Source organism: Bicyclus anynana, chromosome 24 (assembly GCF_947172395.1).
Source record: "Bicyclus anynana chromosome 24, ilBicAnyn1.1, whole genome shotgun sequence".
NCBI classification, from domain to species: domain Eukaryota; kingdom Metazoa; phylum Arthropoda; class Insecta; order Lepidoptera; family Nymphalidae; genus Bicyclus; species Bicyclus anynana.
In genome coordinates, this window is record NC_069106.1 from 4,077,519 (window position 1) to 4,103,048 (window position 25,530).

At 36.5% G+C, this 25,530-nt stretch overlaps 1 protein-coding gene across 1 annotated transcript in view; it reads left to right on the forward strand.

Moving 5' to 3' along the window:
- Positions 1-25,530, forward strand: part of LOC112045388 (equilibrative nucleoside transporter 1) — a 69,359-nt gene that overhangs the window by 11,948 nt on the left and 31,881 nt on the right. The window contains exon 3 of the mRNA XM_052888904.1: positions 23,999-24,112. Within this exon, the coding sequence (XP_052744864.1) occupies positions 23,999-24,112 (114 nt within the window). The remainder of the gene's footprint in view (positions 1-23,998; positions 24,113-25,530) is intronic.

Here is a 25,530-nt window from a genome sequence, read left to right on the forward strand (position 1 = left end):
ATTACTATTCTACTTTTTTGAAAGTAATGCAAAGTTAAATGTCTCTTGGTCATCTTTTTTGGAGTGTTCACGGCATCGATCTATTAAAAAATGGATGCACAATTAGCGACCAAAAAATTACTCCACTCAATGAGTGTTAAACACAACTTCTTGGCAATCAATTGAAGTAGTCGCATTTGCAAATTCAACCTTAAACTCAATGCTTAACGTTGAATTTCACTCAATCCTTAACGTTGCTCTAAATTTGAGATTTTATTCAATATTGGACTATATTTAAAGACCTTTAGGTATAATTTTCTTAAATTAATATTTTTTTTTTTTAAATTAATTGGGGTCTTTACATAAAAATAAGATTAACACTAAGTTACTAAAACTTACTCGTTTAACAGTTACGTTAACATACTAATATACTAACCTACTAATATATATAACAATAAAAAAATAAAAAAAAAGTTAATATTGTAAATGTTGTTAAAAATTATGTAAAACTTATGTAAGGATTAATAAAGGCTTTGAATTGAGGTATAATTTTCTTTACCAATAATTCTAAAACTGTCAATGCAAAATTGGTCAGTTTTTTAATGAAATTTTATACATGATTGTGCGTCCTTTAATAGAAATCTTTCCACGTTTCGAAAAAATAAAATAGGGGTATCGTCCCCGTAGAGCGAAAAGTCATTAAATCGAAAGTCACTGTTTTGCGATATGGGCGTTTTGAAAATTTAATTCTTCAATATTTTTATTCCTTTTACATATATTTGCAGCTGCAGCTGATTTCCGAGACGTCATAAAGATTTCTAAGCCTAGAAATATATTATTAAATCTTCGTTGGTTAAGAAATTAAGGCTTAATAAACCTGAAAAGGTCTATAAAATCCAAGCAAGAACATAATTTCGACCGCCCAATGAATAGGTCCCTTAGGCTCTATTGTAGTAAAACGCGACATTTCGTGTCCAAGGGACATTACAGTTTGGATCAATTCACTATAAATAATATAATACTGAAGGTTCTGTTTTGAATGTAATTAGGTTTCGCTAATTTATGTAAATACTCGTGGTTCCACGCCCGAAGGGTTTAAGTTGTAGTAATGTTTATCGCCGTGATAGCCCAGTGGATATGATCTCTGCCTCCGATTCTGGAGGGTGTGGGTTCGAATCCGGTCCGGGGCATGCACCTCTTCTTTCAGTTGTGTGCACTTCCAACTTTTCAGTTGTGTGCATTTTAAGAAATTAAATATTACGTGTCTCAAACGGTGAAGGAAAAACATCGTGAGAAAACCTGCTCACCAGAGAATTTTCTTAATTCTCTGCGTGTGTGAAGTCTGCCAATCCGCATTGGGCTAGCGTGGTGGAATTAGCCTCGTCGTTATCAACCCATATACGGCTCACTGCTGAGCTCGAGTCTCCTCTCAGAATGAGAGGGGTTAGGCCAATAGTCCACAATAGTTTTTGTTACTTGTTAATTTGTTTATGGCTATACTGGTGAATTAAGTATAACCTGTAATGTTAGTGTATGTTAGTATGATTTTTTATATTTGTGTAATTAATTTTACCAAAACGTAATAAAAATAAAATAAAAAAGCCTTTATTCTAGTACCTTTTTTAAAATTATGACTTATAATCTAATATAAATTAAAAAGAATCTCCTCACAGAACGAGAGGGATTAGGCCAATAGTCCACCATGCTGGCCCAATACGGATTGGCAGAATTAAGAAAATTAAGAAAATTCTCTGGTATGCAGGTTTCCTCACGATGTTTTCCTTCACCGTTTGAGACACGTGATATTTAATTTCTTAAAATGCACACAACTGAAAAGTTATGAGGTGCATGCCCTGGACTGGATAAGAACCACACCCTCCGGAATCGGAGGCAGAGACACAGAAAACTTGCCAATGCATAGCTTTAAGCAAGGTGTTAAAAAACATTTACTTAGTCGAGGTTACTACAACATTGATGAATTCCTTAAAGATAAAAGCGCTTGGAGGCCATTGGATCAGCTTCCACCTTCACACAGGAAATAAAACTATAAGAAATTGTAATTGTTATCAATTGTAAATTATAATACTGTATGACTTTTTCAAAAGAGCAACTGTTGAGTTTCTTGCCGGTATCTTCTCAGCAGAACCTGCCTTCCGAACCGGTGGTAGAGTCTTTACAAATAGTCAACTGACGTGTCAAAAGTGCTTGTAAACTGAGCCTACCTGAAATAAATGATTTTTGATTTTGATTTTGATTTTGACTTAAGTACAAGTATGGCAGAGGTTATATCCATTGGGCTATCTATCACCTTACTACATACTAAAACCAAACTAAAACCTCCACCCTAAACTAGGATATCTATACGTAAGATCTCCGCAACACATTACGTTGGCGCAGTATTTCTTTGCAAGCTGAAGAGTTCAAGAGCACTTGATCCTTCCAACGCACAATGGCGCCGGGCATAGACAATGCCCTTTTGAATACGTTGCTCACTCTATTCTCTATTCTTCCGTATTTTTGCACTGGAGCCTGTAGCTAGGTTAATGAACGGAGCGTTGACTGTGTCGTGGACTATATTTTTAACCGACTATTAAAACGAGGAGATTCCATTTTGAAGTTATATTTTTTCTACAAAAAATCATTGCATGAACATAGGTACCTAACCATTATACAATACTAGCGGACGCCCGCGACTTCGTCCGCGTGGAATTCAGTTTTTCTCAAATCCCGCGGGCACCATAGATTTTTCCGGGATGAAAAGTAGCCTGTGTTAATCTAGAGTAAAATCTATTTCCATTCCAAATTTCAGCCAAATCGCTTCAGTAGCAGCAGCGTAAAAGAGGAATATACACACTTACATAGTTACACACTTACACACTTTCACACTTACACACAAACTTTCGCTTTTATAATATTACTGTGATGTGATACATACTTGTATAATATTTATAATAGCAGACGTCAGAGATTTCGTCCGTGTGGTTTTTAAGTACTTACCACCAAATCAGTGGCGTGCACTTTGTAAATGCAAAAATTAATTGTCTACCCTGAGAACACTTTTCGAACCTGTATTGGATATAGTACAATATGCAAATGTAGTACATACCCTAGTTAAAAACCTTGTGGACACCATTGCTCCAAATAGTAAAAAATCGGATAATTGCGAGTCGGATTCGCCCAGTGAAGGGTTCCGTACATAAGATATGATACATTATTCAGAGAAATCGAACTTAGCAGTTTTTTTGTTGAACCTTTGTTTTTAAGATTTAATGACAAATGTATTGTTCTGAGTTTTTTTTAAACGATATTTACGAGTACTTGCCAAATTTTATAGTTCTAGACCAACCGGAAGTAACCTATGAATTTGTGTGTTAAAATGTGCGTTTTTTTGCTTAATAACCGGCGGTATTTTTTTGTTAACTTAGAAGTTTGATTTTTTCACATTTTCATTGGTCCATAGACCTGAGTATACGGTTATTTATCAAATTTATACTTCCTGGCATTCCCGAAATTAATTAAAATAATCCAGAGTAAAATCTATTTCCATTCCAAATTTCAGCCAAATCGCTTCTGTAGCCGCAGCGTAAAAGGGGAACAAACATACTTACACACTTGCACACTTGCACATTTACCCACTTACACACAAACTTTCGCCTTTATAATATTAGTGTGATTTAAACAAACTGTCATTATCCCTATACTCCCATTTTGGAAGTCCCAAAGAAGTGCCAAACGTCATTCAACAAATGAGCAGCAAGGCGCCGGGTGCGGTGCATTCACTGAGACTCGTCCCACTAACCCGTTAGTACTCTTATTTGGGCTACGCGACATTGTTTCTACGGCATTCGCTTGTGAGCTTGTCACGGTACTGACTCCTGCAATCTGAGTGCCTAGTTTTCAATATTTTTGACGACCTCCGTGGCGCAGTGGTATGCGCGGTGGATTTACAAGACGGAGGTCCTGGGTTCGATCCCCGGCTGGGCCGATTGAGGTTTTCTTAATTGGTCCAGGTCTGGCTGGTGGGAGGCTTAGGCCGTGGCTAGTTACCACCCTACCGACAAAGACGTACCGCCAAGCGATTTAGCGTTCCGGTACGATGTCGTGTAGAAACCGAAAGGGAGTATGGATTTTCATCCTCCTCCTAACAAGTTAGCCCGCTTCCATCGTAGATTGCATCATCACTTACCATCAGGTGAGATTGTAGTCAAGGGCTAACTTGTAAAAAAAAAAATTTCATACTGTTACTATAACGTTGACGTTTACGAAAATTTATATGGAATTGAAACATTTGTGCAGTAGTGCCACTAGATGGCGCTGTTTCAATTCCTTAGAAATTCTCGTTTACGTTAACGCGATAGTAACAGTATCAAACTGCCACTAGGCCCTCTGAAGTCTGAACTGTATATATACTTATCTACACTAATATTAATTAAAGGAAAATTATTTGTTTGTTTGTTCTAAGCAAATAGGCTCCGAAAGGACATGTCCCAAAATGGGCTTTTATTATTTACTAGCTGACGTCGCGCGGTTTCACCCGCGTGGTTCTCGTTCCCGTAGGAGTACGGGGTATATGTAACCTATATAGGTATGAATAGCCTTCCTCAATAGATGGGCTATCTAACACTGAAAGAATTTTTCAAATCGGACCAATAGTTCCTGAGATTAATTTATGAGCTGGTCGGTAGTAATTTTTACGGATAGGTGATACAAATTGCTGTTTAGAAAATAATTTTCACAAATTTTTGATACTCACATTATTAAGATAAATATTTTTTTTCGCTCCTCTGTCTACAAATTAATTATAGACAATCCAGTAAAAGTGGTCCAAACAGTCAATAAAAATAACTGGAATTGAATTCATATCCGGTGTAAGCTGTCAATGTCTTGTAATATTGTCAAATGTTAGTATGACACAAGTAAAAAGAAACATTAAATCGTAGACAGAGAAGCATGAAAAAAAACAATGCCTTAAATTGTCGTTAAAAACGCCCTATACGATCGCAACTACGCGAAGATCACTGACAAACTGTCAGGTTGTGAGTTACGAGCATGTCGCCATAAAAAAAAATCTTAATGTTGTCAGCTAATGAAAAAATTACATTTTATTTATTTAATTTAAAAAAATGCGGGTTTCAAAATTTTTTTTATTAAAGGTTTTTATGTTCTATTAAGATAAAAATAATATGTTCTGCTTAGTTGACATGTCCTTTAATGGACCGGTTTTAAAAATTCTTTGACCAATGGAAAATTTCATTATCAATGAGTAACATAGGCTATATTTTATCTCTGTATACCCAAGAGAATGAGAATTATACGGGTGAAAACACGTGTTTTCTGCTATGTATAATAACATCGTAAAGAAGTCTGTATCAGTCTAGACTCAAGACTAGAATAGAGTAACTATTATAACAAAATCCCTAATGTAACCTAAAATTTCCTATACCTATGTAATCAATTTGAAAGCAAATCGTGGAAGCTAAATTAGAACCAGTGTCAGACGATTGGACTCATATGGTAAACCTCTTTCCTCTTTTTAAGCGTAAAGAGAGGAAAGAGGTTTAAAAAAAAGGAAAAATTGGAATATCTTGAGGTAGAGATAAAAAGTTTTCTATCTCTACTTCAAGATATTGCTATTTTTTATTAATTTTATTTATTATGGTATATACCTATTTGCGTAGGTATCTTCGTTATCATATCTGACTACATCAAATCGTAAGTAATAATCAACTAAATCAAGTTCCAGAGATAACCGCCACCTGCAAACAAACTCTTCAGCTTTACAATATTTAAGAATTCATTCACGGAACCCTAAAAATCAGAACACACAAGGAATCCCAGCAGAGTATTGAATAGAATCCCATTGAAAATCTGAATGGGGCTTAATTAAAAGTTGTCAGTAGGCCCCGACTACATTACACACTGCACAATCCTTTTGAACACGGACTTTGGAAACTTTCCAAGTCCAAACACTTAGCGGAGGAATAAGGACTCTCGTGTGAGAGGTATTCAAAAGTAGACCAAGCGCACACTACGGGTCAATGCGCATCGCACTTTTTTTTTTCAAAAGCGTTGTTGTTTTTCAAAAAAGTGTACTCTTCATGTTGTTTTTCAAGCCGTTTGGTATAAAGTAAGGTATGATTTGATCTTCTAGTTACAGTTGACGTCTAATATTATACGTCTACGTATAATATAGCCGACGATCGCGACTTCGTCCGCGTGAAACTCGATGTAAACTCTTAACTACCCCTAGCCTACCCCTACTCCTACCTACCCTTACCCTACTTTTCTGGTTGATTTTTTTACACCTTGTGTCCGAAAAACCCAAATATCTTACGGAACCCTATTTTTTTCCAAAATAAAATTTAGCCTGTTACTTGTGGATAATGTAGCTTTCGAATGGTGAAAGAATTTTTAAAATCGGTCCAGCAGTTTTTGAGCCTATTCATTACAATCAAACAAACATACAAACAAAGTCTTTATAATATTAGTATGGATTAGACGTCATTAGAATACCCCTCCAGCCTCACCAACAGTACCTCTCTAGTTAAAGTTTGTGAGGCTGTAGGGTTAATCTAAAATTCATTAATTAAATTAATTAAAGTTTAAACCTATTGTAAAAAAATCTTACCAATAGAAAGCAACGTTAGTGTCATCCTTATAAACGCGAAAGTTTGTATGTTTGTTTGAATGTCTTTAACGCCGCTACTACTAAAGGGATTTGCTGAAATTTCTAATGGTAATAGATTTTACTCTGTATTAACACACACACATAAGACACACAAATCCATGGTTTCCCGAGTTTTGCGAAAACTCATTTTTTGGCTCATTTTTTGCGCAAAAGATCACCCTGGCTGTCCAGCCTGGGAATGCAGCCAGTATTCTTGCCACCATTCCACGTGGGCATGATTTGTATAGTTATTAGGATAAGTTAGCTTAAGTTCCTTATTGTATTATTTCTCATTATAAAAAAATTCGTGTTGCACTCGGGGATTGCCATTGCATAGCATTTTTATCAACTTACGCAATTATAATTATTTATTTATTTTATTTGTGCTGGAATCGAACCCTGGTTCGATATTTAGTTAGTATCGGTACATTCGAAGTTTTGCCCCTCACAGTTTCACACAGATGAGTCGAAATGTGTTAACTTGATGCACGGCTTGGGAGTTAGGTTTATTTTCGTTACGGAATTTCTTGATTCGATCGCCGCTTAAAGCCCGCGATAAAAGCTATGCAATAGCTTAAAAAAAGGCTAAAACTATTTTTTTTTTATTTTTTTACAAGTTACCCCTTGACTACAATCTTACCTGATGATGATGCAATCTAAGATGGAAGCGGACTAACTTGTTAGGAGGATGAAAATCCAAACCCCCTTTCGGTTTCTACACGACATCGTACCGGAAAGGTCTTTGTCGGTAGGGTCCCACCAGTCAAAAAAAGTCAAAATATAACTGTTATACAATAAGAGCTATCATCTGATACAACTAAGTATGCGGCAAAATGCTGAGTTGGGGTCTTTTTCTAGGTTTTGCCACATATTACAGGGAATTCTTTAGTGCTCCACTGTTTGAGTGGACAGTTAAGCCATAATCTATACTATCTGTACTATCTATACTCTATACTAATATTATAAAGAGGTAAAGTTTGTAAGTTTGTCACATTTTTTAAATGGGGTAATCTTCGGAACTACTGGTCCGATTTCAAAAATTCTTTCACCAGTAGAATGCTACATTATCGGGGAGTGCTATAGGCTATTTTATATTAGTATGATATATATTCGCCGAGTTAACACAGTTTTTGTCATACAGGTCGGACCGAAAATCCTCTTAAGCAGACTTATTCGCATGCGCTGCCTTAACCATTGTGTAAAATTGAAATTAATGTATAGAGGCTTTATGTATCTTTAAAAGTTCTACAAAAAAGTCTGCGACACCATATATCTATCTTCTATATATTAGCAGATATAGTACCTTTTGTGTTTTTTAGGTATAAGTTATAAAAATTGCAAAATAGAATGTGAAATAGGGGACGAAAGTTGACATCGATTTTTACGCGGACGAAGTCGCGGGCGTCCGCTATATCTTATAATTTAGATTTCATGTGATATGTGGCATTACTTAAAAATAAATATCTTTTCTTTCTTTCTTTCAAGTTCTATTATCCCAATCAAATCTGATTGCAGTCAAGCGCAGGGTTATCTCGCATAAATAAACGGTTGCAATGCAATGCAAATGCCAGGTTCAGGAATGTATTTCTGTATTCCGTTGAGAAAGCTACGTCCATTGTAAAATGGTCTGCACGTTTTGCATTCTTATATAAAGTTTATGTCAGCGCATTGGATATGCGTTCAGGAGTGCCCTAGTTACTGTTAGATATATACTCGTGTTTATGTTGTATTTAGCTTAGGATTTTAGTCACGATCGCTTAGTAATTATGATGTTTGCCATTATCCTAATAAAATTATAAACGCGAAAGTTTGTATGGATGTTTGTTACTCTCTAACGCCGCAACTATTAAACCGATTTGGCTGCAATTTAAAATGAAGAAAATACCCTGTATTAACATATGCTTTTTGCTCCGAAAACATCATGGTTTCCCGAGATTGTTGCTCCTTAACGTCGCGATTATTTAACCGATTAAGCTGAAATTTGTATTGAAAAAATTTGAATAAAAAATTTCAACCGACTTCCAACTCAAAAATTAACCTAAACTAAAAAGCAAAATCATAAAATTGTAGTGGTTTAAAATACCTTATGGAAACACTAACAAACGCATTAGCCGTATGTATGATTTTCGAAAGTTCCCTTGATTTCTCCAGGATGCCTTCATCAGATCCTGTTCCTGTAAATCAAACCCTTCAAAAAAAAAAGAATTTTCAAAATCGGTCCATAAATGACGGAATTATCGCTGGACATACATAAAAAAAAAACATACATACAGCCGAACGTAGAACCTCCTCCTTTTTGGAAGTCGGTTTTCCGCAACTTTCGATTAACACATAAGTTTTCCCGAAAGAAACCATGGTTCCTGCGAGATTTGCGAAAAATTTATTGTAATGATGGTATGAACTCTTTCAAGCAAAAACTACAGACTGGATTTGGCTGTTATTTTTCAATGAAAATAAGGAAACCCTAAAAAATATAAATTCATGACGAATTGTAAGCCGACGTATGGCTAGATCATAGATGATACATTATATATTGAGATAGATACGCAACTCTCATTTCGGTTAAAAAAAGTTATGTACCGTGATCACTAGATGGCGCATTCTAATTAGATTTATTGGCTACCCATAGATGGCGTTCTCTCTACGAGTACAATCTATATTTTAGTTGTATGATGACTATTGCTGTTTGTTTTCCTTAATTCTTATAAAAGAATTATTAATGAAAAAAATTTAACATAAACATAATATTTACAAAATCACCTATTTCACTATATAATACTAATGTACCCAAATATTTACAATAGCCAAATTTTATAAATATATAGAAATAAGGAAAACAAATTGCAATAATCCTTCAAATATTCAAGGATTTTTAATCAAAGAAAGAAAAGAAGATTCTTATTATTCAACGATTTATTTTTTCTTTTGTGATTATGAAAATATCTTAATGCACTTCAGCAGCCTGATAACATTAGTGCACCAACTATGAATATTGACGTTTATGATTATAAATAACCACTGATCACCTTTAAGAATTCGTAAAATTGCTGGCGACATTTTCGCCACGCCGTTTCGCGACACACCGGGCCGCCTTCTGAGCATAATTCCGATGGTGGTCGAGCATGTTCCATGGTTAATTATTCACTATGCACACCAAATCCACAAGTAATACCCATTATAAACACTTATTTGTACCGATTACATCTTATTTTAATATTTTTCGTTCACCACTGTCACCATGCTTTAAATTAAACTCTGATCCCGATTGTGTGCTGACTTTTTATTGTCATAACATAAACATCACTATAGCAACAACAGAAAAAATTCAAAGACAGCTAAACTGTCATATTTGAAACTATATTTTTTTAAACTTTCATAGACTGAACAGGAGTGATTTTAATCAAATAATGTTCTTCATGCGTGCCATCTATATTGTGCCTGAGAAAACTTCGCTTAAGTTTTTGTACCGTGAGCGCTGGAAGACAGCACTTCATACAAAATATTTTACGTAAGCGAACTGTGCGGAAGTTTCACCCCCATGTATTGCTATCTTTGACGTATGCTAGTTGACATATCTATACTAATATTATAAAGCTGAAGAGTTTGTTTGTTTGTTTGTTTGTTTGATTGAACGCGCTAATTTCAGGAACTACTGGTCCGATTTGAAAAATTCTTTCAGTGTTAGATAGCCCATTTATCGAGGAAGGCTATAGGCTATATATTATCCCCATATTCTTACGGGAACGGGAACCACGCGGGTGAAACCGCGCGACGTCAGCTAGTAAGAAATAAGCTTAGTGGTGGATATCATAAAGTACATGTAGATGACATTTTGTCAATAGATTTAATGTTAATTTTAATAGGTTGGAAATAAAGACCAAAATAGTGTATAGGCCTGCAGGACGTCTGTAGCTGGCCTACATGGTTTCTGATATGGTTTTAATACAGTTTAAATTGCTATTAAAACCTTTCATTAATCGATATACGTGTATGTAGTTATTTTCGGTACATTCGATACCAACTGCGTTTACTTATTTTTTGCTGAGCTTCATATCATCATCATTATCATATCAGCCGATGGACGTCCACTGCAGGACATAGGGCTTTTGTAGGGACTTCCAAACATCACGATACTGAGCCACCTGCATCCAGCGAATCCCTGCGACTCGCTTGATGTCGTCAGTCCACCTGGTGGGGGGTCGGCCAACACTGCGCTTACTAGTGCGGGGTCGCCATTCCAGCACTTGGGACCCCAACGTCCATCGGCATTCAGAGCTTTATTTAACTTTGTGTATTTTTCATTTAACTGTTTTTTTCTAGATTTCGTGATGAATGACTTTTTGCATTTATATATTAAGATAAGCAGACTGTATGGTTAATGATGACTGATAATAGAAAAATGATATGGCATGTGAATAAAAATTAATATTTTTGAGAGAAGGCTCAAATCCGTCTTGTTTTGAAACCCTGAAAGAGGCCTATGTTCAGCAGTGGACGTCTATCGGCTGATAATGATGATGCCTCATAACTTCCAACTATGTAGTTACGTTCAAGTCAATTGATAAACCAATTGACAGGAATGTGCGGCAGACAATAGCGACCTCTGACCCCATCGCTTCGATCTATGAGTCACTTCGGAATGCTTACATTTGTGTAATGATTTCGCAGAGGTTGTTTAAGTTTTTGTTATTTAAATAATACTATCCATATCTTTTTGATGACTAATATAATATTCACCATTCTGCTACAGTAAAGCACAAAGATTTATGTAATGGGGCCTTAAAAATAAACTAACTAATTAACCAAGCATGATCGAGATTTAGCTTATTTATTTTGTCTTGGTTAACACTGTGATATATGATATATTTTAAGGTCTGAAGATAAAGCCGGTAGGAGGTCATAGAAAAATAATTTATTGCCAGAATGTGGTGATATAACGAAATGAAATGAATTGCTAAAATAGGTCTTTTAACAATAGCTCCGAGGACTCTGAACATAATACAGAATTAATAAAAAATTAAGACTAACATGTATAGAAAAATTTGTAATGTATGTGTCTGTGTGTTTCGGCGAGATTCTAACAAGCCTTTGATCCATATGACACGAGTATAGATAGATATTAAAAGATGTCTAATAAAAAATCTCTACTTTGTAATTTAACCCCCAGCCCAAAAAGAGGGGTGTTATAAGTTTGACGTTAATGTCTTGTGTGTGTCTGTCTGTGGCATCGTTGCTCAATCGAATGGACCGATTACGATGTGGGTTTTTTTTTTAATTGAAAGCCAGTAAGTAAATATTTTTTTTCTTTTATCCAGCTCACATATTGCAACACCATTTGAACATTTCTGATAAGATGGACACAATTATAGACATAAAAGCCGTTCTAACATCACTATGTCAAAGTTTCTGTTAGGTATAACACCTTCGGGGATTTTTCAAAATGTTTAATTTTAACTTTTCTTATTTTTAGACATTTTATAATGTTTGTTTAGAAGGTAGTTTTAAAAATACATTATTAAATGTTACTTTATTATATCTTTTACACACTAAACAAAAGTATATTATATTGAAATAAGCAAAGTTTTCCCTAAGTAAACCTACAAGTACTATCAACTTTCGCCAAGACTATGCAGTTGGGAGTAACTAAGAATGGAGTAAGTTCAATTGTTTTGTTGAACTTAACGCTTGGCCGGGTCCGTTGTCCTCTTAGAGAAAGTGTAGACGTAAAAACTGTACCTCAAAGTTAAGATTTTTAATATACCATAGAGTTTGTTTTTACCAAATTTTTACAGATGTAACGTCACGCCGGTATGCAACGGAAGTGTCGAAAAAGAGAGAGAGAGCGATCGAGAAAGATTGAGAGAGAGTAAGACAGGGCGAACGTAGCATGAAGCAACTATCCGTGGAGTGAGAGTAGGAAGCAAGTGAGAAAGATTGAGAATTAAAGTGAGACAGAGCGAACGTCGTATCACGCACAGTGCTATGGAGTGAGAAGTGGGAGAGAGCTATAGTGAGAAAGATTGAACGAGAGAGAGAAATCGCGCAATGTAAATATTAAAGAAATAAATTGAAAAAAATTAAATTTATAATTTACATTAATTTTCAACACTGTTTATATTTTAATGACAATGGAATTCCTAACCTTTCTTCTTTTTTCCCTTCCTCTTAGTCAAGAAAATCTAAAGTTTTAGATTTGTATAAATATAAACAAGATTTATAAATTTTTTCGCCAAAGAAGTTTCACTTCTGAAATGTGTACTTTGTACGCACCAGCGGCGAAGAGTCCATACAGGCCGATTCCCACCGGGTTACCTTTCAAAAATCATTATTGTAATGAATATAGGTATATGTATGAGTTTATGAGAAGCTGGAGTTCGTATCAAGCGGTATTTTCTTTTCTTTGGGACGGCTTATCTTCGTCAAAATTTCATTCTTCGCCACTGGTACGCACGCATTTTTTTTAACTAGGGTATGCACAATATGTAATAAAATATTTTTAACACAAAAATTCAACTGATTTTAAAATCACAAAAATAAGCGAAACATAACAAAAACAAGCCAGTTGCGTATTAGTTAAAGCCGTCTCTGAAATAACCAAGGGAAAGAACTGTCTGAAAATCCTAGTTTTAAACAGCTTGAGTTAATGCATCTCTGTGTTGGCACCGCCTTCTAAGTGATCAGAAGGTAGCACATACGATAGTTTTTTTTTTTTGTTAAAAAGATTATATTTTTCTGTTTTAATTGTGTCCTAGCATAAGTAACAAAACGCCACAGTACGGGGAATTTCGTTATTTTCATTTCAACACAAAATTACTAAACTGATTTTCATAAAATTAAATTAAATTCTAAATGTTAAATGGGACCAATCTGAAAGACCACCATATTGGATTCGCAATGAAGTTTCTTAGCTAGTCATGTATTGTCACCAGAACTCAAGAGCGTGTGCAAAATTTCATCCTAATCGAAGACCGGGCAGTGGGTCAAAAGATTCTAAGATTTGATTTTCTTACATAGTTACAAGTGATTGGGGAGGCCGCCATATTGGATTCGCAATGACGTTTCTTAGCTAGTCATGTATTGTCACCAGAACTCAAGAGCGTGTGCAAAATTTCATCCTAATCGAAGACCGGGCGGAATCGAGTGGGTCAAAAGATTCTAAGATTTTCTTACATACATAGTTACAATGAAGCTGTAAAATTGAAATCTTTTCTAAATACTTTCTTATTTATGTTTATTCAATACACACACTGTAATGATGTTGACCAAAACTGGTGCGTTGCCTACTCGTATAACAAGATAAACGAAAACAAACCTCGCATTACAACCGTTTACATAGTTAAGATCCAGTTACAACAATTGGTATACACATTATCACATTCCAGTAGTCATATTGTACCTATGTTATCTAATAGCCTGAGACGTGATAGCCCAGTGGATATGACCTCTGCCTCCGATTCCGGAGGGTGTGGGTTCGGATCCGGTCCGGGGCATGCACCTCGCAACTTTTCAGTAGTGTGCATTTTAAGAAATTAAATATCACATGTCTCAAACGGTGAAGAAAAAACATCGTGAGGAAATCTACATACCAGATAATTTTCTTAATTCTCTGCGTATGTGAAGTCTGCCAATCCGCATTGGGCCAGCGTGGTGGACTGTTGGCCTAACCCCTCTCATTGTGAGAGGAGACTCGAGCTTTGCAGTGAGCCGAAGAATATGGGATGATAACGAACGATCTAATAGTCAATAGTAACAGACGCCCCGCGACTTCACACGCATATAGCTTGGCAAATTCGTTCGTCCCGATGGTCCGCGCGGGACGGGATGGTAGCGATACCCCGCGCGCACGACTTCACACCCGCGCAGTCCTTCCCCCGTCGCCCGCATATCATGGGAGTGTCATCAATGAACTTGCCAAGCTATAGTTCTTTTGAGAATACGCAATGATATTTAATATTATAGATATGTTACGTCCCAAAATCACTGCAAAAAGTGATCCGAATTTAGCAACTCCACTGAGCGCACACAATTTCGCAGTAATAACTAGCGGACGCCCGCGACTTCGTCCGAATTTAGATCTCTTTAATCCAGCCCTTACAGTAGTATCGCTGTAAAAATGGAGTACCTTCTCCGTTTCCCAACATTTCCCTTCACTGCTCTGCTCCTATTGATCGTAGCGTGATGAAAAGTATACTATAAACTGCCCAGGAGTATAAAGAATAATTGTACCAAGTTTCGTTAAAATCCGTCAAGTCGTTTTTTTCTGTAACGAACATACAGACAAGTCAGACAAAATTTTTTCTGATTGCATTTTTGGGTTCCGTATCACCACTAATAACCCTCTGATAGTTGTTTTGGAAATATATGTCATGTACAGAATGGGGATGATGACTATGTTTGAATGGATTTTTATGATACATTCGGGTAAATAAGGTAAATTTTAACTAATATATATATATATATATTTATATATAAAAGCAAAGATTGTCTGGATATTTGCAAAATAAATAAGTTGATAAAATTTCAAAATCAATTAAGAATCTTTTATCGTAATTAGATGAAAATTCATACAGTTTTAGCTTCCTTACATTAAATGTGACATTTTTTAATATGTGAACTAAAAACATAAACGCACAAGTAACAAAGATATTAGTAATTTTGTTTGAACGCACATACAGATCTAACGATCATTACATTACCCAAGACGTCATTAGTTCGTGCCATTTTGTATGGAGCGTTTTTCAGGGATCCGTGGCGGCGCCGCAAATCTGACCCTTTAAATCCCTGTAGCTCCGAAAGTAATGATCGCAGATACGCTGTTCCTTGCTTTACTATTAGCATACTCTTAATTTATATACAATTTAAAAAACTGTCATCATCCCTATTGACATCTTTACATATTTATTAAAAGTATAGATAGATATAGATGAAGTATAGATGCGTACAGACGTAGGTGTGGCTACCGCAGGTTTTCGCTGTATATCAGTGTACTAAGCTATATCGGTACGGTATACAGGCAGCATAACGACATCAAATATTTACACGGAGCGACGTCAAAGACAAAGCATACTTGCGCCTTCTTGTGACGCGCAGTAGGTACAACAAAAGTATGCCGACTATGATTACAATGTGATGAATATATACATCAATACGTATAAATAAAATTGAATTGTCTGTCTGTAATTTCAAAATAACTGCGTCTTTTTACGCCAGTGGCAGAGTGGACTTACAAGATGGAGGTCCTGGGTTCGATTCCCGGCTAGGTTGATTGAGGGTTTTTTAATTGAACTTCAGCCAGGTCTTCACCCTACCAAAAGACGTACCGCCAAGCGATGTAGCATTCCGGTGCGATGTCGTGTAGAAACCGAAAGGGGTGTGTGTGGATTTTCATCCTCCGCCTACCAAGTTAGCCTGCTTCCATCTTCGATTGCATCATCACTTACCATCAGGTGAGATTGTAGTCAACGGCTCACTACGAACGGGAACTACGCAGGTAAAACCTCGGAAGGGCATATATCCCATAAGTCATCAGACTTCTTCATGGAAACACTTCGGTAAAACATCAATTGAGATTAAATTTTAAAAGTCTCTGCTGGCAATGCGTTGTCTCTTGCCACAAATATAATTGTCTGATTCTGAGTCTGATGATTTAAGATTCACGCGAAATGCCATCTGATTTAGATTCTAAATCTTTCGACAGTAAACAATCGAACTTTCAAAATTTTAGAAAATGTCTTCTTATATTTATAATATCTCGAAGATATTACGAGTATAAAATGGCGGAGATCTGACTACTGCATACTCCTAGACCAGTGGCAGTGACAATAAACCGAGTTTCAATTACATAATGAGGTATTTCAATTGATGTATTATATATTCATCACATTGTACCTGTATTGTGTAATGTGTATGTGTGTGTGTTATCAACCCATTTTCGGCTTAATGCTGAGCTCGAGTGTCCTCTCAGAATGAGAGGGGTTAGGCCAATAGTCTACCACGCTGGCCCAATGCGGATTGGCAGACTTGACACACGCAGAGAATTAAGAAAATTCTCTGGTATGCAGGTTTCCTCGCGATGTTTTCCTTCACCGTTTGAGACACGTGATATTTAATTTCTTAAAATGCACACAACTGAAAAGTTGAAGGTGCATGCCGAATTCAAATCCACACCCTCCGGAATCGGAGGCAGAGGTTATATCCACTGGGTTATCACGGCCTCTGGTGTGTGTGTGTGCGTGCTACTAATATATGTACTATGTATGATGATGATGAAGGCTCGGATTCGAAAATGTCAGTAACTACAAAGATGAAAGGGTTTTTACACGAAAGTTGTATTTCTAGATAAGTTATAGTGACTGGAGAATGTTGCTGGTCCTAGAGTGGGCGAACGAAAGAGTTTGCCACACCCACTACCATATCGATAATAACTTTAAATAGTTTAAAAAATACGCTTTTTGCACGCACTAAAAATTATAAATATCGAATTTAAGTCACGTGACTACTTTTTTCATATTCCTTTCATTTGATATCCATATCATGGGGGTAGATTTCAAACAGCCAGTCCGCCATCTTGGGGAGGCCGCCATATTGGATTTGTAATGATGTTTCTTAGCTAGTCATGTATTGTCATCAGAGCTCAGAGCGTGTGCAAAATTTCATCCTAATCGAAGACCGGGAAGTGGGTCAAATTAAGATTCTAAGATTTTCTTACATACAAAGTTACAAGTGAAGCTAATGTAAAGCGTGTAAAAAACCTTCTGAACCTTATCTGTGTACTAGTGATAAAGATACCACCGAACTTATAGAAACCTATCACGTACGAGGTACATTGACCTCCGTCTTTTGAAACTAATTTGTCTTGCATCGTAATTGTCTAAGAGCCCGTGAACCTCAGACCTTCATCATTTTATAAAAGCTGAAAGTTTGTTAGCTCATGCTCCTACCATAAGTACGGTAGCCAATTATGGAGTTTGGACCGTGGTGGCTTGGGAGGTAGCAGGTTTTAAGGATCCAGACGCTCAAGTGTAAATTGTAATTTTTTCATGTTCTCCTCGGCATAATACGAGAATATATTCTCAGTTGCTAGTCACATAGCTTCGTAGCAACCCTTTGAAAACACTATTTAATTTAAAACTTCAAGGGTCTCTAGCAAAGGGTTGCCATGAAGTCAAGTGTCTGACAAATGGGGGATATAATTTCTTATATTATAAAAAAATATATACTTTATACTTGGGTGGTTGAGGGTCTGGATCCTTGAAATCACCAAAGCCACCACGGTTCAAACGGTTTTGACGACCTCCGTAGCGCAGTGGCATGCGCGGTGGATTTACAAGACGGAGGTTCTGGGTTCGATCCCCGGCTGGGCCTATTGAGGTTTTCTTAATTGGCCCAAGTCGGCCGTGGCTAGTTACCTTACCGGCAAAGACGTACCAAGCGATTTAGCGTTCCGGTACGATGTCGTGTAGAAACCGAAGGGGGTGTGGATTTTCATCCTCCTTCTAACAAGTTAGCCCGCTTCCATCTTAGATTACATCACTTACCGTCAGGTGAGATTGTAGTCCAGGGCTAACTTGTTAAGAATAAAAAAAAACTCCATAGTTGGTTACGGTACTTATCTATAGTAGGAGCTGACAAACTTTCACCTTTTATAAAATGGCGAAGGTCTGGCGGTCCGCTGGCTCTTCGTCTATAACTATATGTTTATCTGTAGGCTGACACACTTTACCTATCTCTTACTGCGCGGATACTGCTTTACTGTATGGTAACTTGGTCTTTGACCTTTGCATTACATCGTTACTTGCATTGGCTAAACTTTTAAACTTTAATATTACAAAGAGGTTTTAATTTTTGGTTTGTTTGTCACGAATAAACTCCAAAAGTACTCAACCGATTCAAATATATTTTTTTGACCAATAGAAATCTACATCATCAGCGAGTAACGTGCATATCTTATCCTCGTATTATCCCGCATAGTTCCTATTCCAACGGGAATAGGAACTATGCGGGAGATACCTTGGGGATCTGCTATTGTAGGTTCTATAAGCTTTAATTTCTGGGATCATTTATATTTTAATTGTGTAATTAAAGTTTTAGGATACCAGTTTTTTCATCTAATAAATAGAACTATCATAGAGAAATTCTCTATGGTATATTATTCTTTATGATATATTATTTCAAGTAGTTACTTATGCGGGCTACAGACCTGCAGTTTTAACTGGACAGTCGAATTGTTCAGTTTTTTTCTAATGATTTTGATTAAAATTTTGATTATTAACATAATCAACTGCACAGTTAAAACTATGCAGTATAAATAAATTAATTAAACAAATAAAAAAACCCGACTGCATAAATTATACAAAAACTGAAAAGAAAATAACAAGCTCAGTCAGTCCACGTGTGTAGAAAGCAATTAGAAAATTAGAAAACAGTCGGGACCTATTATTATATTGAATAGAATGATGTTCGTCTACATTTTTTTACAGGTCCCGACTGTTTAAATAATTTATTTATTTACACTGTGATATGTGAAAGCATGAAATCTAATTTTATGCAACGGGTTACGAAAATAATGAAATTAAATTATCATAATAGTACAGCGTTGTATATCGTAGTATTTAACAAATTAACAAAACTTAACATTAGTTAGTGATAATAATTTAATAGGTTTAACCTTGGTAAGCACAATATTGAACGATTCACCACTATAGTTAAAAACGAAAAATTATGTGAAAAAAAAATCAAGAGTTTTTCAAAGTTTGTATTTTAATTTTTTAATAAAACATGACACTGGATTGACTGATGAATGACTCTACCACTGGTTTGGGAGGTGGTATGTAATGAACATATTACTCCATATTTTATGTAGTTACTAGTTGACGCCGCGCGGTTTCACCCGCGTGGTTCCCGTATCCGTAGGAATACGGGGATAATATATAACCTATAGCCTTCCTCGATAAATGGGCTGACTATACACTGAAATATTTTTTCAAATCGAACCAGTAGTTCCTGAGATTAGCGCGTTCAAGCAAACAAACTCTTCAGCTTTATAATATTAGTATAGAAGTATAGATAAAGAAAGCGCAACTCTTTAACTATGCGAAGAATTAAAAAAAAACAATCCAACGCCAAACCAATCTAAAGACTGAACGTGAAAGTTGAGTAAAATAAAAACTTTATTTATACCAAAACATGTAGATTTTTTATTGATATTTGTGTAGATAAAAGTGCCTTCCTTGATAAATGGGCTATCTAACACTGAAATAATTTTACAAGTCGAACCAGTAGTTCCTGAGATTAGCGCGTTCAAATAAACAAACAAACTCTTCAGCTTTATAATATTAGTATAGATAAAGAATGCGCAACTCTTTAACTATGCGAAGAATTAAAAATAAAACAATCCAACGCCAAACCAAACCAAAGACTAAACGTGAAAGTTGAGTAAAATAAAAACTTTATTTATACCAAAACATTTATTTATTTTATTTATAATTACTTTATTGCACAAATAACAAAAGAACACATCAATTTTGAGGCAAAAGGCGACCTTATCACTAATAGTGATCTCTTCCAGGCGACCTAAACATAAATAATCTAAATATCTTGTGAGATGGAATATTGCAATACAATAAATAAGTTCGTTCCGGTACGATGTCGTGTAGAAACCGAAAGGAGTGTGGATTTTCACCCTCCTCCTAACAAGTTAGCCCGCTTCCATCTTAGACTGCATCATCACTTACCATCAGGAGAGACTGTAGTCAAGGGCTAACTTTTCAAGAATAAAAAAAAAGTACTATTAACTTAATAATACAAATTACAATAAAAACATGTACATTTTTTATTAATATTTGCGTAGATAAGAGTTGAATATCCTCCGGAGAGCTCGCGGAGGCTTCATTTCGAAATGGAGGCTCTTGTCATGGCACAGCCACTATTTACACAAAAGCAGGATGAAAATGCAATTTGCATTAAGCCACTCTTGTGCGCTGCGAAAAACCCATTCAAAGGAATCCACCAGCTGAAGGATTTGCTCCAAATTGGTTTTTAATTTGTGCTGATTTATTTCGCGTTTAATTTTAACTCTCTGTAAGGCTTAGCTACTGTTTTTGAGCTGTTGGAAAGATTTAACGAATAGTAGCATGGAAATATTTTGAATGAAAAATGCGATATCACCAGTAAATTATTTTTTACAAGTTAGCCCTTGACTACAATCTCACCTGATGCTTAGTGATGATGTAATCTAAGATGAAAGCAAGGCAAACTTGTAAGGATGAAAATCCACACCCCTTCCGGTTTCTACACGACATCGTACCGGAATTAAGAAAACCTCAATCAGCCCAGCCGGAAATCGAACATTACACCAAAATCGCTATTTTGCAAAACATTGCACCAACATCGCGACTACCTTTTTTTTCTGATTGTGTAAGGGCCCATAGGCTCCTTACCGGGACCCACCGGGGGGTTTGGGCGAGCGCAGAAGCATCGCCTGAAGAGGCCCGATGGCAGAAGCAGAGTAGATGGGTGGAACGACTCTCTAAGGGTGTCTTTCTTGAGACTCGGACCTCGGCTTAGAAGGCCGTTCGGGAAGGTTGTTTTGGCCTGAGTGTATGAGTCCGGACGCCCCCGAGATCGTGAGTTAAAAAACCCCCCGTCTGGGTGACGTCAGATATCGGGGACCTCGTCTTGTAGCTTGTGTTTGTGTTGCCTGGGAAGCATTATCATTCGTTATGTCAGGTTTTTTGGGCGTCTAAATCTACAATGAGTGTTGAAATCGGGGTAGCTGCAAGCCTTAACTACTAGTTGAGTGGGGTGGGTGGCGGCATCTGTCGAAAACTTATTTTAAGAAAAATAAGTTTTCGACAGATGCTTAATATATTGGGCTATTGTGGGGACTACGTATCTATGTGAGTCGTTATTGCGTACAAACCACGGAGCGCCCATGGCCTGACGCATGAATCAGTTCTGAAGGACCTGAAGGGGTTTTAAGGGGACCTGGCTGTGGGCAAACACTACATTAGCGTAGGTCATTATTGGACGGATGCAGGTCTTGTAGAGTGACCTTGGAGCGAAGGGATAATTTGCTTTTGACGCATATCATAGGGTAGAGACGACCCATCCTATATCGCGATAACCGCGACATCCTCACCGGGCCAGATAAATGTTGAGGGAATTTTCAAAATTTTTTTTTTTTTTTTTTCATAAACTAAACGTACGTGACTGTACTAATTTATTGTCGATAAACTATAGGTGCACATACTGCGAGCAATGCGTTTGTGATAACACCCCATTGTTCCTATAACCTAATAGCGGATAAACCTAGATTGGCTTTTATAACCGAACCGAAACTCCATTGTGGTTGTGGTGCGTGAAATTAGTTGTTATTTATTGTTTAGTAATAAATAGGTTGACATAGTTTTAATTTTGTGACGTTGTTGGTCGCTGCACTGCTTAGAACCAGGAGATCAAAAGGTATATTGACGTTAGAAATAAGAAATTTAAACTAAAGAACTCTGAAGAACATCATATAAATTCTGTACTTCGGTGTACCATTCAAATAATCAATCACTACATCGTATTTTCGTGTGTACAATCATCTAACATTGTGTTTTCATCGAAATCATCGTCATCAATATCGTATGTGCTACCTTCTGATCACTTAAAAGGCGGTGCCAACACAGCGATGCATTAACTCAAACCGCATGCATTAACTTAAATCATGAAGTTTTAGGATTTTTAGACAGTTCTTTCCCGTGGTATACGCCGCTGGTTTGGCATTTCCCTCAATTTATTTTTGTGTTTTTGAAATCGGTTGAATTTTTTTGTTAAGAATATTTTATATGTAAAGTGGTATTAGTATAGTAAGGTAGTAATAGGCCGTAATTAATTGTTATTTATTATTTAGAGTAATATATAGGTTGACAAGAGTTTTAATTTTGAGACGTTGTTAGTCGCTGCACCGCTCAGAACTACCAGGAGATTAAAGGTATATTGACGTTAGAAATAAGAAATTTATACTAAAGAACACGGTATAATGATCATTATTTTACGTAAAGTGAAGTATTAGTATTCTAGTCGTAGTAGGAGGCAGTAATTTTATTTTAACGAAAAACTGGCATACACATAATTTTGTTAAATTAATCATGTTAAATTATTTTAAAAACTGATAATCATGTCCACATGATGTAAAATGACGTAGACAAGTAATTTCGTTGAAATGATTATGTTAGATGATCACAAAAACGAAAAAACTATGTAGTAAATGGTACAACCGAGATGCATAATAGGCTACCAAATGAATATTTCATTTATTTATTCTACCACTTCCCACTTCCCAACGCAGTGGTACCACCTACGTGGTGTCACCACTATCATCAGTGGGTATATCAAATGCTTGCTAAAACACACGCAAGTTTTATGTATAAACTTGTGTGCACCTAAGTTCTGCTACAATTATTATTTTCGTTATTATGTAACACTAGCTGACGCCGCGCGATTTTACCCGCGTGGTTCCCGTTCACGTAAGAAAACGGGGATAATGTATAGCCTACAGCCTTCCTCGATAAATGGGCTATCTAACACTGAAAGAATTTTTCAAATCGGACCAGTAGTTCCTGAGATTAGCGCGTTCAATCAAACAAACAAACAAACTCTTCAGCTTTATAATATTAGTATAGATTTATATACAGCTCGTGCGGATCAACTTGACGAATGATGTCTGTACTGTGTTTGTTTGGTTGTGCTTGTTAGCCAAGCGCCAAGTTAATGCGCACGAGTTATATGTTATTTTTGCCAGACACTCTGTGGAATGTCAGGCAAAAATAACTTCTTCTCGCATCTACTTCTACGGCGTTACAGACTAACCACATAGCAATTTTTAGTTAAATCCTTAAAAAAGATCCTTGAAAAAACATCGTTAACGTTTCTTCGATCTCAGTTTTTGAAATCCTACTTAATATTATAAACGCGAAAGTTTGTTTGGATGTTTGTTACTTTTTAACGCCGCTACTACTGACGCGATTTGGCTGAAATTTGGATTGGAAATAGATTTTACTCTGGATTGACACTACTTTTTATCGCGATAAAATCCATGTTTTCCCGAGATTTGCGAAAACTGATGATATTTATAATATGAATGTTTGTTACTCTTTCATGCCTCGACTTCTGAACCGAATTAGCTGAAATTTGATATTAATATATATTATAGCCTGGATTAACGCATAGGCTACTTTTTATCCCGGAAAAATCCATGGTTACCGAGGGATTTGTTAAAAAAATGAATTCAACGCGGGCGAAGTCGCGGGCGTTCGCTAGTTTTTGTTATATTTGTATTAATGAGTGTATGTTTGTCTGTTGCTGCAGGTTGGGACGGGAAGGGCGATGGCGAGAAGGCGCCCTTCCTCCGGAACGAGCCCGTCAAACTGACGCCAGCGTGGGAGGGGTCCAACTTGCCCAATGACACGCTCAACTTGAAAGGTAACTCACTTATTTATTTAACACGTTCGCTGCGGTACGAGGTCAATCGACCTCGCGGTACGAGGTCAACTGACCTCGCGGTACGAGGTCAACCGACCTTGCGGTACGAGGTCAACCGACCTCGCGGTACGAGGTCAACCAACCTCGCGGTACGAGGTCAACCAACCTCGCGGTACGAGGTCAATCGACCTCGTAAGTCTAGTGTATTTAAGAGTTACGAGGTCAATGCGCCTCGCACCTCACCACACAATGTTTTCGTTAACCTTAAAAATGGTTGAACCGAGTTTTTATTATACAAAAAGGTAGATTTATTTATTCTACAATTTCCCACTTCCCAACGCAGTGGTGTCACCTATGTGGTGTCACCACTATAATCAGTGGGTACAGTACTGCTCACTAAAACACACGCCAGTCTGCTTATAGACTTGTGTGCACCTAAGTTATGCTACAATCAATATTTTACTATAGGAATGTAAATTATTTTAACTGTCTCCTTGGTCTAGTGGTTAAGCTATGTGGCTTCGGATTGCGAGGTTCTGAGTTTGAGTCCTGAGTCGAATTATGAAGTATGTCAAAGAACACTTGCACATAAATCACCTTTGATAAAAAAAAAAACTAAATTGAAATCGCTTCAGCCGTGCGGCAGCTATGGTTCAACACAGACTGACAGACAGACAGACACGTCAAACTTATAGCCCCTCTTTTTATCACCTTAAAACTCGCCACCCCGCAATGGAGCAGTGTGGTATATATATAATGCATGTATCTGCAAATAAATTGATTGATTCATTGATTGACTGATTGATTGATTGATTGATTGATTGATTGATTGATTGATTGATTGATTGATTGATTGGTGGGTTGAGATCCATATTCCCTAAACTTAAAAATAGCCTCATATTGCCTGTATAGCACTAAAAATATCTTTCAATACACATAGAATCGTACGTGCGTATTGGCTTGTTGCGCAAACTAATTAATAAAACTCAAATTGTTTCGATGCGGGCCCTATCAGTGCCCACGCGGTGTGCTTTATTTAGATCTCACGTTCATTGAACCGATTATGATGTGCCACTAAATCATACAACCTTGAGAACAGAGGTGCAGTGGTCTTTTAACGAGTTAATAGGTATATTAATTACTCAGTAGAGTGAAAAGTAAGGAGTAGAGTATATATACAGGTAGTCCCGTAAAATAGTACATGGTGATAACTGATAATCAATCAATCAATCAATCAATCAATCAATCAATTTATTTATTTGCAGATAAATAAATTGATTGATTGATTAGAGGCCTACTATGGTTTTCAATTAGTTAAATTCAATTTTTTTTACAAAATACAATAATCCTCCGTACTGTGTTGAAAAAATACTCAAGCGTTGATTTTGTACTTTGTTATTATTTTTGAATAGTTGATT